General features: G+C 43.0%; 1 protein-coding gene across 1 annotated transcript in view; it reads left to right on the top strand.

Moving 5' to 3' along the window:
* LOC109899867 (glutamate--cysteine ligase catalytic subunit) overlaps positions 1-16,058 on the top strand; it is a 36,493-nt gene that overhangs the window by 6,399 nt on the left and 14,036 nt on the right. Inside the window, exons 2-4 of the mRNA XM_020495475.2 lie at positions 7,048-7,160; positions 15,090-15,272; positions 15,376-15,489. Of these exons, the coding sequence (XP_020351064.1) occupies positions 7,048-7,160; positions 15,090-15,272; positions 15,376-15,489 (410 nt within the window). The remainder of the gene's footprint in view (positions 1-7,047; positions 7,161-15,089; positions 15,273-15,375; positions 15,490-16,058) is intronic.

Here is a 16,058-nt window from a genome sequence, read left to right as displayed (position 1 = left end):
AGTAAGATTGCCCCTAAATCAACCATTTATCGGATCGTCAAGAACTTCAAGGAGAGTGGTTCAAGTGTTGTGAAGAAGGCTTCCGGGCGCTCAAGAAAGTCCAGCAAGTTCCAGGACCGTCTCCTAAAAAGTTTATTCAGCTGCGGAATCGGGACACCACCAGTACAGAGCTTGCTCAGGAATGGCAGCAGGCAGGTGTGAGTGCATCTCCACGCACAGTGAGGCAAAGACTTTTGGAGGATGGCCTGGTATCAAGAAGGGCAGCAAAGAAGCCACTTCTCTCCAGGAAAAACATCAGGGACAGACTGATATTCTGCAAAAGGTACAGGGATTGGACTGCTGGGGAGTCTGATGAATCCCCTTTCTGATTGCTAGGGGCATCTGGAAAAAAGCTTGTCCGGAGAAGACAAGGTGAGCGCTACCATCAGTCCTGTGTCATGCCAACAGTAAAGCATCCCGAGACCAGTCATGTGTGGGGCTGCTTCTCAGCCAAGGGAGTGGGCTCACTCACAATTTTGCCTAAGAAAACAGCCATGAATAAAGAATGGTACCAACACATCCTCCGAGAGCAACTTCTGCCAACCATCCAGGAACAGTTTGGTGAAGAACAATGCCTTTTCCAGCACCTTGTCATAAGGCAAAGTGATAACTAAGTGGCTCGGGGAACAAAACATTGATATTTTGCGTCCATGGCCAGGAAACTCCCCAGACCTTAATCCCATTGAGAATTTGTGGTCAATCCTTGAGCCTGGTGGACAAACAAAACCCCACAAATTCTGACAGACTCCAAGCATTGATTATGCAAGAATGGGCTGCCATCAGTCAGGATGGGGCCCAGAAGTTAATTGACTGCATGCCAGGGCCGATTGCAGAGGTGTTGAAAAAGAAGGATCAACACTGTAAATATTAACTCTTTGCATCAACTTCATGTAATTGTCAATAAAAGCCTTTGACACTTATGAAATGCTTGTAATTATACTACAGTATTCCATAGTAACATCTGACAAAAATATCTAAAGACACTGAAGCAGGAAACTTTGTGGAAATTAATATTTGTGTCATTCTCAAAACATTTTGCCACGACTGTATATAACGTTCCACTGTTGACCGTGCATTTCAGAGCAAAATCCAAGCCATGAGTTCGAAGGAATAGAGCTCCGAGACAGGATTGTGTCGCTGCACAGATCTGGGAAGAGTACCAAAAAAAAACTACCACCACCACGGTGAAGCATGGTGGTGGCAGCATCATGCTGTGGGGATGTTTTTCAGCAGCAGGGAGACTAGTCAGGATCAAGGGAAAGATGAATGGAGCAAAGTACAGAGAGAGATCCTTGATGAAAACCTGCTCCAGAGCTCTCAGGACCTCAGACTGGGGTAAGGTTCAACCTTCCAACAGGACAACAACCCCAAGCACACAGCCAAGACGATGCAGGAGTTGCTTCGGGACAAGACCCTGAATGTCCTTGAGTGGCTAGCCAGAGCCCCGACTTGAACCCGATCAAACAACTCTGGAGAGACTTGACAAAGCTGTGCAGCGACGCTCCCCATCCAACCTGACAGATCTTGCGAGATTCTGCAGAGAAGAATTGGAGAAAGTCCCCAAATACAGGTGTCAAGCTTTTACCATCATACCCAAGAAGACTAGGTCGCTTCCAAATGTGCTTGAACAAAATACAGAGTAATGGGTCTGAATAGTTATGTAAATGTCATATTTCAGTTTATATTTATCTATCTATATTTGCAAACCTTTCTTAAAAATATAAATAAATGTTTTTGCTTCGCCGTTATGGTGTATTGTGTGTAGATTGATGAGGGGGAAAAATGAATACATTTTAGAACAAAGCTGTAATGTAACTATGTGGAAAAAGTCAATGGGTCTGAATACTTTCCGAATGCACTGTACGTGTCTGCAAAACTTGGGAAATGCTGATACTTCGAGCAGTACCTGACATCTCCCTTCGTGTCATGTCGAACCCATGGAACTCCTCTTTCCAGGTCAGAATTAGTTTTTGTGTCCTTTTCTACTTGTATGCTGCCTTTTTAGCAGCTGGTTCAAGGTTTGGTAGTGGTGGTGGTGCTTTCTTGGTGCCTGGCCAGTATTCGGTGCTTGTAGAAACATTTTATTAGACAGCTACACAATATACCTATATCATTAGCAGGATGGCGCAGATAGAGATGGTCGCCTCGCTTTGAGTCCTTAGGAAACTATGCAGTATTTAGTGTAAGTATTATTTCTTTGTTAGCCAAGAAAATCACAAGTGTTATTACATACAGCTTGGAAGTACTATTGGATATCAGAGCAATGTCAACTTACCAACATTACTACCAGGAATACGACTTTCCAGAATTAATCCTTTGTTCAGACCACCACCCAGGACCGTAGATCTAATCCCAGAAGCCGACTCAAAACAACGTCACCGCAGAAGAGGCAGACGGAGTGGCCTCCTGGTCAGACTCCGTAGATGTACACACCGCCCACTGCTTCCGGGCATACTACTCGCCAATGTCCAGTCTCTTGACAACAGGGTAGATGAAATTATAACATTCTCTGTTTCACGGAAACATGGCTCTCTCGGGATTCGGAATCTGTTTAGCCACCTGACTTCTTCATGCGTCGCACTGACATATATAAACACCTCTCTGGGAAGAGGAAGGGCGGGGGTGTATAATTCATGATTAACGACTCATGGTGTAATCACAACATAAAGGAACTCAAGTCCTTCTGCTCACCCGACCTAGAATTCCTTACAATCAAATGCCAGCCATATTATCTCCCAAGAGAGATCTCATCAGTTATCGTCACAGCTGTGCATATTCCCCCTCAAGCAGACACCACGACGACCCTCAAGGAACTTCACTGGACTCTATGCAAACTGGAAACCAAACATCCTGAGGCTGCATTTGTTTTAGCTGGTGATTTTAACAAAGCAAATTTGAACAAGGCTACCTAAATTCTATCAGCATGTTGATTGCAGCACTTACGCGGGCAATACACTCGATCACCGCTACTCTAACTTCCACGATGCATACAAGGCATACATGCATTCATCTTGCGCCTACCGAATCCACGCTTCAAGATCATTTTGACCACACTGACTGGGAAATGTTCCGAGCAGCCTGAGAGAATAACACCAATCTATACGCTGACTCGGTGAGTGAGTTTATAAGGAAGTGCATTGGAGATGTTGTACCACTGACTATTAAAACCTACCCTAACCAGAAACCGTGGATGGATGGTGGCATTCGCGCAACACAGAAAGCGCATTTAACCATGGAAAGAGGACTGGGAATATGGCCAAATTAATATTAACTGTAGTTATTCCCTCAAGTCAATCAAACAAGCAATGTTGCTATAGAGACAAAGTGGAGTTGGAATTCAACGGCTCTGACACGAGACGTGTGTGGCAGGGTCTACAGGAAATCACTGACTACAAAAAGAGAACCAGCTACGTTACGGACACCGACATCTCGCTTCCAGACAAACTAAACACCTTTGCCCGCTTTGAGGATAATACTGTGCCACCATCGCGGCCCGCTAACACCGCTCCTCCGTGACGGATTTGAGTAAGACATTAAAACGTGTTAACTCTCGCAAGTCTGCTGGCCCAGACGGCATCCCTTGCCGCATCCTCAGAGCATGCGCAGACCAGCTGGCTGGTGTGTTTACGGACATATTCAATCGCTCCCTATCCCAGTCTGACAAGATGGCCACCATTTGTTCCTGTACCCAAGAAGGCAAAAATAACCGAACTTAATGACCACCACCCCGTAGCACTCACTTCTGTCATCATGAAGTGCTTTGAGAGACTAGTCAAGGATCATGCCACCCTAGACCCTCTTCAGTTTGCATACCACCCCAACAGGTCCACAGATGACGCAATCGCCATCACACTGCCCTATCCCATCTGGACAAGAGGAATACCTATGTAAGAATGCTGTTCATTGACTAAGCTCAGCATTCAACACCATAGTACCCTCCAAGCTCATCATTAAGCTGGAGTCCCTGGCTCTCAATCCGCCCTGTGCAATTTGGTCCTGGACTTTATGATGGGCCACCCCTAGGTGGTGAAGGTAGGAATCAATATCTCCACTTCGCTGACCCTCAACACTGGGGCCCCACAAGGGTGTGTGCTCAGCCCCCTCCTGTACTCCCTGTTCACCCATGACTGCGTGGCCATGCACGCCTCCAACTCAATCATCAAGTTTGCAGACGACACCACAGTGGGCTTGATTACCAACAACGACGAGACAGCCTATAGGGAGAAGGGGAGGGCACTCGGAGTGTGGTGTCAGGGTAAACAACCTCTCGCTCAACGTCAACAAAACAAAGGAGATGATCGTGGACTTCAGGATACAGCAGAGGGAGCACCCCCCATCCACATCAAAGGGACAGTAGTGGAGAAAGTGTGAAGTTTTAAGTTCCTCTGCGTACACATCACAGACAAACTGAAATGGTCCACCCACACAGACAGTGTGGTGAAGGCGCAACAGCGCCTCTTCAATCTCAGGAGGCTGAAGAAATTTGGCTTGTCACCTGAAACCCTCAAACACATGCACAATCAAGCCCATCATACTGTTAAACAACAATCACTAACTCAGAGAGGCTGCTAACTACAGACTCATATCACGGGTCACTTTTATAAAATGCCCCCAAGCATACTTCCAAAGTTGTGGCAAAATGGCTTAAGGACAACAGAGCCACGGTATTGGAGTGGCCATCACAAAGCCCTGACCTCAATCCTATACTACATTTGTGGGCAGAACTGAAAAAGAGTGTGTGAGCAAGGAGGCCTATAAACCAGACAGTTAAACCAGCTCTGTCAGGAGGAATCGGCCAAAATTCACCCAACTTATTGCGGGAAGCTTGTGGAAGGCTACCCGGAATGTTTGACCCAAGTTAAACAAATTAAAGGCAAATACTAATTGAGTGTATGTAAACTCCTGGCCCACTGGGAATGTGCTGAAAAATTAAACGTGAAATAAATCATTTTCTCTACTATTATTCTGACATTACACATTCTGTAAAATAAAGTGGTCATCCTAACTGACCTAAGACCCGGAATTTTTACTTGGATGACATGTCAGGAATTGTGAAAATCTGAGTTTAATATATTTGGCTAAGGTGTATGTAAACTTCCGACTTCAACTGTATGTGTATATACTGTACCTTATACTATCTATTGCACCATGCCTATGCCGCTCATCCTTATATTTATACGTACATATTCTTATTCCTCCCTTTAGATTTGTGTGTATTAGCTCGTTGTTGGTGAATTGTTAGTTAACTTGTTAGATATTACTGTACTGTCGCAACTAGAATCACAAGCATTTCACTACACTCGCATTAACATCTGCTAACCATGTGTATGTGACCAATAACATTTGATTTCATTTATATACAAAAGTATGTGGACACTCCTTCAAATGAGTGGATTTGGCTATTTCAGTCTCACCTGTTGCTCTGACAACTGTATAAAATCGAACACACAGCCATGCAATCGCCATAGACGAACATTGGCAGTAGAATGGCCTTACTGAAAAGCTCAGTGACTTTCAATGTGGCACGGTCATAGAATGCTCCTTTTCATCACATTTCTGCCCTGCTAGAGCTGTCCCGGTCAACTGTCAGTGCTGTTATTGTGAATTGGAAATGTCTAGGAGCAATAACAGCTCAGCCGAGAAGTGTTATGCCACACAAGCTCACAGAACAGGACCGCTGAAGCACGTAGTGCGTAAAAATCATCTGTCCTTGGTTACAACACTCCAAACTGCCTCTGGAAGTAATGTCAGCACAATAACTGTTCGTTGGGAGCTTCATGAAATGGGTTTCCATGGCTGATCAGCCGCACTCAAACCTAAGATCACCATGCGCAATGCTAAGCGTCGGCTGGAGTGGTGTAAAGCTCGCCGCCATTTGACTCTGGAGCAGTGGAAACGCGTTCTCTGGAGTGATAAATCACACTTCACCATCTGGCAGTCCTACAGACGAATCAAGGTTTGGCGGATGCCAGGAGAACCCTACTGGATGCCAGGAGAACCAATGCATAGTGCCAACTGTAATGTTTGGTGGAGTAGGAATAATGGTCGGGAGCTATTTTTAATGGCTCTTAGCACTGACGATTCTGTGCTTCCATCTTTGTGGAAACAGTTTGGAAGGCCCTTTTCTTGTTTCAGTAGGACAATGCGCAAAGCGAGGTTCGTACAGAAATGGTTTGTCGAGATAGGTGTGAAAGCACTTGACTGGCAGGCACAGATCCCTGAGCTCAACCCCATCGAACACCTTTGGGATGAATTGGAACGCCGACTTCGAGCCAGGCCTAATCGCCCAACATCAGTGCCCCACTCACTAATGCTCTTGTGGCTGAAAGCAAGCAATTCCCATCAGCAATGTTCCATCAATCGAAAGCCTTCCCAGAAGAGTGGAGGCTGTTATAGCAGCAAAGGGGGACCAACTCCATGTTAATGCCCATTATTTTGTTCGACGAACAGGTGTCCATATATTATTGGTCATGTTGTGTATCTCCCGCTCCCATCTAGAATTAACACTGACGATAGTAGGCTTCAAACATTTTGAAAACGGAGGTAAACCTGCAGCCACACACACACACACAGCATATGTGACGAAAGAGAGACTAAAGATCAGCCTCTCCAACTCGCAGCTCAATTCATTTAGCCAAATCTCTAGTCTACTTGCAGCCGACACACTGATTAGATAGTTATGAAATCTTTTCTATCTGAGATGGTGGGTGACCTCTTTCTTGTTTTTTGAGGTGAAACGACCCTAGGATTTATTCACTTCACAACTGGTCATTCCCACCTTCCCACTTGGTTATGAATGCAGCATCGGGCTACATTATGTTAACACTAATCAACACGAGCTTTGATTCTACTTCCAATCAGTTTTTAGCCAATGGGTGCTGTCAGTGATGTCAACATGTGCTGTAGGCCTATTGGATTTCAGCATGATATGCATTGCATTTGCACACAGTTTTTCAGGCTTCAAATATAAACTGGTTATGCAAAATGTTTTTTTCTCCCCTTTTTTAGGTGGAATACATGTTGATTGAAATGGATGAGAAAAATGAAAAGGTTCGTCTTGTTCTCAATGGTGGGGAGGTTTTGGAAACCCTTCAAGACAAAGGTGAAAAGACAAACCCCAAGTAAGTCAGCTTTAAATCTGTTTAGAAAATGACACCATTATCGTGTTGAGTTGAAACTGGCTGCTATTTATCTGCCTTATGTTAAAGTAGAATATTTCTATTTTACACTCATATCGCTGTTTTTGATGTAAATGCCATGTTCTAAAAGGGTACAGACAGTTTTTGCTATCTAACTTATTTTTAAGAATCTTGCCCCAACCAGCGATTTCACTTCCTCATCCTCGTTGTGCAGTATGGGGGCTCAAACATTAGTAATTTATTAGATGCTCTTATCCAGAGCAACTTAGAGTAGTGATTGCATACACAGTTGAAGTCTGAAGTTTATATACAGTTAGGTTGGAGTCATTAACTCGCTTTTCAACCACTCCACTCATTTCTTGTTAACAAGCTACAGTTTTGGCAAGTTGGTTAGGACTAGAGGTCGACCGATTATGATTTTTCAACGCCGATACTGATTATTGGAGGACCAGAAAAGCCGATATTGAGTAATCGGCCGATATTTATTTTAATTTTAGTATTATTATTTTATATATACTTTTTTTTGTAATAATGACCATTACAACAATACTGAATTAACACTTTAACTTAATATAATAAATCAATAAAAATCCATTTAGCCTCAAATAAATAATGAAACGTGTTCAATTTGGTTTAAATAATGCAAAAACACAGTGTTGGAGAAAAAAGTAAAAGTGCAATATGTGCCATGTAAGAAAGCGAACGTTTAAGTTCCTTGCTCAGAACATGAGAACATATGAAAGTTGGTGGTTCCTTTTAACATGAGACTTCAATATTCCAAGGTAAGAGGTTTTTAGGTTGTAGTTAATATAGTATTTATAGGACTATTTCTCTCTATACCATTTGTATTTCATATACCTTTGACTATTGGATGTTCTTATAGGCACTATAGTATTGCCAGTGTAACAGTATAGCTTCCGTCCCCTTCCTCGCCCCAACCTGGGCTCGAACCAGGAACACATCGACAACAGCCACACTCGAAGCATCGTTACCCATCGCTCCACAAAAGCCGCGGCCCTTGCAGCGCAACGGAATAACTACTCCAAATCTAAAAGCGAGTGACGTTTGAAACAGTATTAGCGCACACCCAGCTAACTAGCTAGGCATTTCACATTGGTTACACCAGCCATTAGGCTGATAGGCTTGAAGTCATAAACAGCGCTGTGCTTGTGAAGAGTTGCTGGCAAAACGCATGAAAGTGCTGTTTGAATGAATGATTACGGGCCTGCTGCTGCTCAGTCAGACTGCTCTATCAAATCAGACTTAATTATAACATAACACACAGAAATACGAGCCTTTGGTCATTAATATGGTTGAATCCGGAAACTATCATTTCGAAAACAAAACGTTTATTATTTCAGTGAAATACGGAACCGTTCGGTATTTTATCTAACGGGTGGCATCCCTCTCAAGTCTCAATATTCTTTTTACGTTGCACAACCTTCAATATATGTCATAATTATGTAAAATTCTGGCAAATTAGTTCGCAATGAGCCAGGCAGCCCAAACTGTTGCATATACCCTGACTCCGCGTGCAATGAACGCAAGAGAAATGACACAATTTCACCTGGTTAATATTGCCTGCTAAACTGGATTAGTAGTTATAGCTAGTGATTATGATTGTTTTTTATAAGATAAGTTTAATGTTAGCTAGCAACTTACCTTGGCTTACTGCATTCGCGTAACAGGCAGTCAGTCTCCTTGTGGACTGCAACGGTCGTTATTGCGTTGGACTAGTTAACTATAAGGTTGCAAGATTGGATCCCCCGAGCTAACAAGGTGAAAATCTTCTGCCACTGAACAAGGCAGTTAACCCACAGTTCCTAGGCACTCTTTGAAAATAAGAATTTGATTCTTAACTTATTTGCCTAGTTAAATAAAAGGTATAACAAATATATATAATTTCCCCAAAAAATTTAAGCGGAAATGGGCGCCCAAAAATACAGATTTCCGAATGTTATGAAAACTTGAAATCGGCCCTAATTAATCAGCCATTACGATATAATTGGTCAACCTCTAGTTAGGACATCTAGTTTGTGCATGACAAGTAATTTTTCCAACAATTGTTTACAGACAGATTATTTCACTTATAATTCACTGTATCACAATTCCAGTGGGTCAGAGGTTTACATACACTATGTTGACTGTGCCTTTAAACAGCTTGTAATTCCAGAAAATGATGTTATGACTTTAGAAGCTTCTGATAGGCTAATTGACATAATTTGAGTCAATTAGAGTTGTACCTGTGGATGTATTTCAAGGCCTACCTTCAAACTCAGTGCCTCTTGACATCATGGGAAAATCAAGAGACCTCAGAAAAAAAGAACAATTTCCAAACACCTGAAGGTACCACATTCATCTGTACCAACAATAGTACGCAAGTATAAACACCATGGGACCATACAGCCGTCATACCGCTCAGGAAGGAGACGCGTTCTGTCTCCTAGAGATGAACGTACTGTGGTGCGAGAAGTGAAAATCAATCCCAGAACAACAGTAAAGGACCTTGTTTCCTCCAGCATCACATACTTCCGGCGCAGACAGAAATGGCCGCCTCGCGTTCCTAAGAAACCAAGCAGTATTTTTTTTTTTTATGTGTTATTTCTTACATTGGTAACCCAGGTAATCTTAGGTTTCATTACATACAGTCGGAAATAACTACTGAATATACAGAGCCTTGCGAAAGTATTGGGCCGCCTTGAACTTTGTGACCTTTTGCCACATTTCAGGCTTCAAACATAAAGATATAAAACTGTATTTTTTTGTGAAGAATCAACAACAAGTGAGACACAATCATGAAGTGGAACGACATTTGTTGGATATTTCAAACTTTTTAACAAATCAAAAACTGAAAAATTGGGCGTGCAAAATTATTCAGCCCCCTTAAGTTAATACTTTGTAGCGCCACCTTTTGCTGCGATTACAGCTGTAAGTCGCTTGGGGTATGTCTATCAGTTTTGCACATCGAGAGACTGACATTTTTTCCCATTCCTCCTTGCAAAACAGCTCGAGCTCAGTGAGGTTGGATGGAGAGCATTTGTGAACAGCAGTTTTCAGTTCTTTCCACAGATTCTCGATTGGATTCAGGTCTGGACTTTGACTTGGCCATTCTAACACCTGGATATGTTTATTTTTTAACCATTCCATTGTAGATTTTGCTTTATGTTTTGGATCATTGTCTTGTTGGAAAGACAAATCTCCGTCCCAGTCTCAGGTCTTTTGCAGACTCCATCAGGTTTTCTTCCAGAATGGTCCTGTATTTGGCTCCATCCATCTTCCCATCAATTTTAACCATCTTCCCTGTCCCTGCTGAAGAAAAGCAGGCCCAAACCATGATGCTGCCACCACCATGTTTGACAGTGGGGATGGTGTGTTCAGGGTGATGAGCTGTGTTGCTTTTACGCCAAACATAACGTTTTGCATTGTTGCCAAAAAGTTCAATTTTGGTTTCATCTGACCAGAGCACCTTCTTCCACATGTTTGGTGTGTCTCCCAGGTGGCTTGTGGCAAACTTTAAACGACACTTTTTATGGATATCTTGAAGAAATGGCTTTCTTCTTGCCACTCTTCCATAAAGGCCAGATTTGTGCAATATACGACTGATTGTTTTCCTATGGACAGAGTCTCCCACCTTAGCTGTAGATCTCTGCAGTTCATCCAGAGTGATCATGGGCCTCTTGGCTGCATCTCTGATCAGTCTTCTCTTTGTATGAGCTGAAAGTTTAGAGGGACGGCCAGGTCTTGGTAGATTTGCAGTGGTCTGATACTCCTTCCATTTCAATATTATCGCTTGTACAGTGCTCCTTGGGATGTTTAAAGCTTGGGAAATCTTTTTGTATCCAAATCTGGCTCTAAACTTCTTCACAACAGTATCTCGGACCTGCCTGGTGTGTTCCTTGTTCTTCATGATGCTCTCTGCGCTTTTCACGGACCTCTGAGACTATTCACAGTGCAGGTGCATTTATACGGAGACTTGATTACACACAGGTGGATTGTATGTATCATCATTAGTCATTTAGGTCAACATTGGATCATTGAGATCCTCACTGAACTTCTGGTGAGAGTTTGCTGTACTGAAAGTAAAGGGCTGATAGAGATATACCCCAAGCGACTTACAGCTGTAATCGCAGCAAAAGGTGGCGCTACAAAGTATTAACTTAAGGGGGCTGAATAATTTTGCACGCCCAATTTTTCAGTTTTTGATTTGTTAAAAAAGTTTGAAATATCCAATAAATGTCGTTCCACTTCATGATTGTGTCCCACTTGTTGTTGATTCTTCACAAAAAAATACAGTTTTATATCTTTATGTTTGAAGCCTGAAATGTGGCAAAAGGTCGCAAAGTTCAAGGGGGCCCAATACTTTCGCAAGGCACTGTAAGTGCAACGTCAACTCACCATCAGTACGACCAGGAATATGACTTTCCCGAAGCGGATCCTGTGTTCTGCCTACCACCCAGGACAACGGAATGGATCCCAGCCTGCGACTCAAATCAACGACGTCGTAAAAGAGGGAAACGAAGCGGTCTTCTGGTCAGGCTCCGGAGACGGGCACATCGCGCACCACTCCCTAGCATTCTTCTTGCCAATGTCCAGTCTCTTGACAACAAGGTTGATGAAATCCGAGCATGGGTAGCATTCCAGAGGGACATCAGAGACTAATGTTCTTTGCTTCACGGAAACATGGCTCACTCGAGAGACGCTAACGGAATCGGTGCAGCCAGCTGGTTTCTAAACGCATTGCGCCGACTTCTGGTAAGAAGAGGGGCGGGGGCGTATTCCTTATGATTAACGAGGCGTGGTGTGATCACAAGAACATACAGGAACTCAAGTCCTTCTGTTCACCTGATTTTAGAATTCCTCACAATCAAATGTCGACCGCATTATCTACCAAGGGAATTCTCTTTGATTATAATCACAGCCGTATATATTCCCCCCCAAGCAGACACATCGATGGCCCTGAACAAACTTTATTTGACTCTTTGCAAACTGGAAACCACATATCCTGAGGCTGCATTCATTGTAGCTGGGGATTTTAACAAGGCTAATCTGAAAACAAGACTCCCTAAATTGTATCAGCATATCGATTGCGCAACCAGGGCTGGTAAAACCTTGGATCATTGCTATTCTAACTTCCGCGACGCATATAAGGCCCTCCCCCGCCCTCCTTTTGGAAAAGCTGACCACGACTCCATTTTGTTGCTCCCTGCCTACAGACAGAAACTAAAACAAGAAGCTCCCGCGCTGAGGTCTGTTCAACGCTGGTCCGACCAAGCTGATTCCACACTTCAAGACTGCTTCAGTCACGTGGACTGAGTTATGTTCCGCATTGCTTCCAACAACAACATTGACGAATACGCTGATTCGGAGAGCGAGTTCATTATTAGAAAGTGCATTGACGATGTCGTTCCCATAGCAACGATTAAAACATTCCCAAACCAGAAACCGTGGATTGATGGCAGCATTCGCGTGAAACTGAAAGCGCGAACCACTGTTTTTAACCAGGGAAAGGTGACTGGAAACATGACCGAATACAAACAGTGTAGCTATTCCCTCCGCAAGGCAATCAAACAAGCTAAGCGTCAGTATAGAGACACAGTAGAGTGACAATTCAACAGCTCAGAAACAAGGTATGTGGCAGGGTCTACAGTCAACCACAGATTACAAAAAGAAAACCAGCCCCGTCTCGGACCAGGATGTCTTGCTCCCAGGCAGACTAAATAACTTTTTTGCCCGCTTTGAGGACAATACAGTGCCACTGACACGGCCCGCAACCAAAACCTGCTGACTCTCAGGAAACAGTAGAGGGAGCACCCCCCTATCCACATCGATGGGCAGTAGTGGAGAGGGTAGTAAGTTTTTTAAGTTCCTCTGCTTACACATCACGGACAAACTGAATTGGTCCACCCACACAGACAGCGTCGTGAAGAAGGCACAGCAGTGCCTCTTCAACTTCGGGAGGCTGAAGAAATTCGGTTTGTCACCAAAAGCACTCACAAACTAATACAGATGCACAATCGAGGACATCCTGTCGGGCTGTATCACCGCCTGGTACTGCAACTGCTCCGCCCACAACCGTCAAGCTGTCCACAGGGTAGTGAGGTCTGCACAACGCATCACCGGGGGCAAACTACCTGCCCTCCAGGACACGTACACCACCCAATGTCACAGGAAGGCCATAAAGATCATCAAGGACAACAACCACCAGAGCCACTGCCTGTTCACCCCGCTATCATCCAGAAGGCGAGGTCAGTACAGGTGCATCAAAGCTGGGACAGAGAGACTGAAAAACAGCTTCTATCTCAAGGCCATCAGACTGTTAAACAGCCACCACTAACATTGAGTGTCTGCTGCCAACACACTGACTCAACTCCAGCCACTTTAATAATGGGAATTGATGGAAATTGATGTAAAATATATCACTAGCCACTTTAAACAATGCTACTTAATATAATGTTTACATACCCTACATTACTAATCTTATATGTATATACTGTACTCTATCATCTACTGCATCTTTATGTAATGCATGTATCACTAGCCACTTTAAACTATGCCACTTTGTTTACATACCCTCCATTACTCATCTCATATGTATATACTGTACTCGATTCCATCTACTGCATCTTGCCTATGCCATTCTGTACCATCACTCATTCATGTATCTTTATGTACATATTCTTTATCCCTTTACACGTGTGTGTGTGTGTGTGTGTGTGTGTGTGTATATAAGGTAGTAGTTTTGGAATTGTTAGGTTAGATTACTCGTTGGTTATTACTGCGTTGTCGGAACTAGAAGCACAAGCATTTCGCTACACTCGCATTAACATCTGCTAACCATGTGTATGTGACAAATAAATTTGATTGGATCTTCACAAGTACAAAAGTATCTATAGCCACAGTAAAATGAGTCCTATATCAACATAACCTGAAAGGCCGCTCAGCAAGGAAGAAACCACAGCTCCAAAACCGCCATAAAAAAGCCAGACTACGGTTTGCAACTGTAAATGGGGACGAAGATCGTACTTTTTCGAGAAATGTCCTATGATCTGATGATACAAAAATAGAACTGTTTGGCCATAATGACCATCGTTATGTTTGGAGGGAAAATGGGGAAGCTTCCAAGACGAAGTACACCATCCCAACCATGAAGCACGAGGGTGGCAGCATCATATTGTGAGGGTGCGTTGCTGCAGGAGGGACTGGTGCACTGCACAAATAGATGGCATCATCATTTTTTTTTACATTGCAGGTACTAAAGACATATTTTGTCACTGCATAAGACAGTGTTCCATTAGCCTCTTTAGCAACTTAAAAAAATAAATAAAGGAGCTTCCCTTATTGCTCGCTCATGCAAAAGCTACTTTACATGTGTGCAACTTCAGCATGAGTTTTACTTTCTTTAAAAAAAATTTTTTTTTAACTATGCTCTAACAAATACACTATTGAGTCACCCTGCCTGCTACACCGTGGGTTGTTAAATTCCTTCTGCAGGTTAAAAAGCCTTTATCTCCATTTGATGTACTTGTGTTTGTACAAGCCCCACAGTAATGGTCTGCTTGCTAACTGCCCATGATGTCCTAAATCTGTGAAGCCTACTTAACCCAGGGGAAATACCAGTGTCAGTGGGGAATTGTAGCTAGAGCTGTAGCATTCCTCATTACTGCCTCTGTCGCACATACTGAAGAGCACGTGCCCTGAAGCACAAACACAGCATTTTCCCCCCTGCTGACATAGTGTCTCACATTAGATTTAAAAAACATGTTTACTTTAATGTGAAAGAGTCCGTTGTGTTATGCTGATCTATCTGATCAAAGACCTTGTTTTGTTAGACAACATTATTCATTTGGCCTCAATACGGAAGTTGGCTTTTACTTTTTTATATTTTTTATAATGCTTTGTTTTTATTTGTAGCCATCCTACCCTTTGGAGGCCAGAGTATGGCAGCTACATGATCGAAGGGACTCCGGGGCAGCCATACGGTGGGACGATGTCAGAGTTCAACACAGTGGAGGACAACATGGGAAAGAGGAGGCGAGAGGCCTCATCTGTGCTGAATAAGAATGAAACCCTTGCCACCATCACATCATTCCCAAGGTAGTTTAGTACCTATTTTGTCACTCACTCAACCATCTGAAACTTTGTTTATTTCATTTATAGTACCTTAACATTATTGTTATTCTTGTAACAATGGTTTTAGGTTAGGTTGTCCAGGCTTCACCCAGCCAGAGTACAACCCAACACCTGTTGAAAAAGGAGTGTCCAAATCACTGTTCTTCCCAGATGAAGCCATAAACGGACACCCAAGATTCAGGTAGGCTTGTATGTAATGTAATGTAATGTAATGTTATGTAATGTTATGTAATGTTATGTAATGTTATGTATGTATGTATGTCGGAAGTTTACATACACTTAGCTTGGCGTCAATTAAAACTTGTTTTTCAACCACTCCACAAATTTCTTGTTAACAAACTATAGTTTATGGCATGTCAGTTAGGACATCAACTTTGTGCGTGACACAAGTAATTTTGTCTTGTGTCATGCATGCAATTATTTCACTTATAATTCATTGTATCACAATTCCAGTAGGTCAGAAGTTTACATACACTGTGTTGACTGTGCCTTTAAACAGCTTGGAAAATTCCAGAAAATGATGTTATGGCTTTAGAAGCTTCTGATAGGCTAATTGACATAATTTGAGTCAATTGGAGGTGTACCTGTGTATGTATTTCAAGGCCTACCTTCAAACTCAGTGTCTCTTTGCTTGACATCATGGGTAAATCAAAAGAAATCAGCCAAGACCTCAGAAAAAAACATTGTAGACCTCCACAAGTCTGGTTCATCCTTGGGAGAAATTTCCAAACGCCTGAAGGTACCACTTTC

Source organism: Oncorhynchus kisutch, linkage group LG11 (genome assembly GCF_002021735.2).
Source record: "Oncorhynchus kisutch isolate 150728-3 linkage group LG11, Okis_V2, whole genome shotgun sequence".
Classification (NCBI taxonomy): domain Eukaryota; kingdom Metazoa; phylum Chordata; class Actinopteri; order Salmoniformes; family Salmonidae; genus Oncorhynchus; species Oncorhynchus kisutch.
This window is presented reverse-complemented; position numbering and strand designations above follow the sequence as displayed.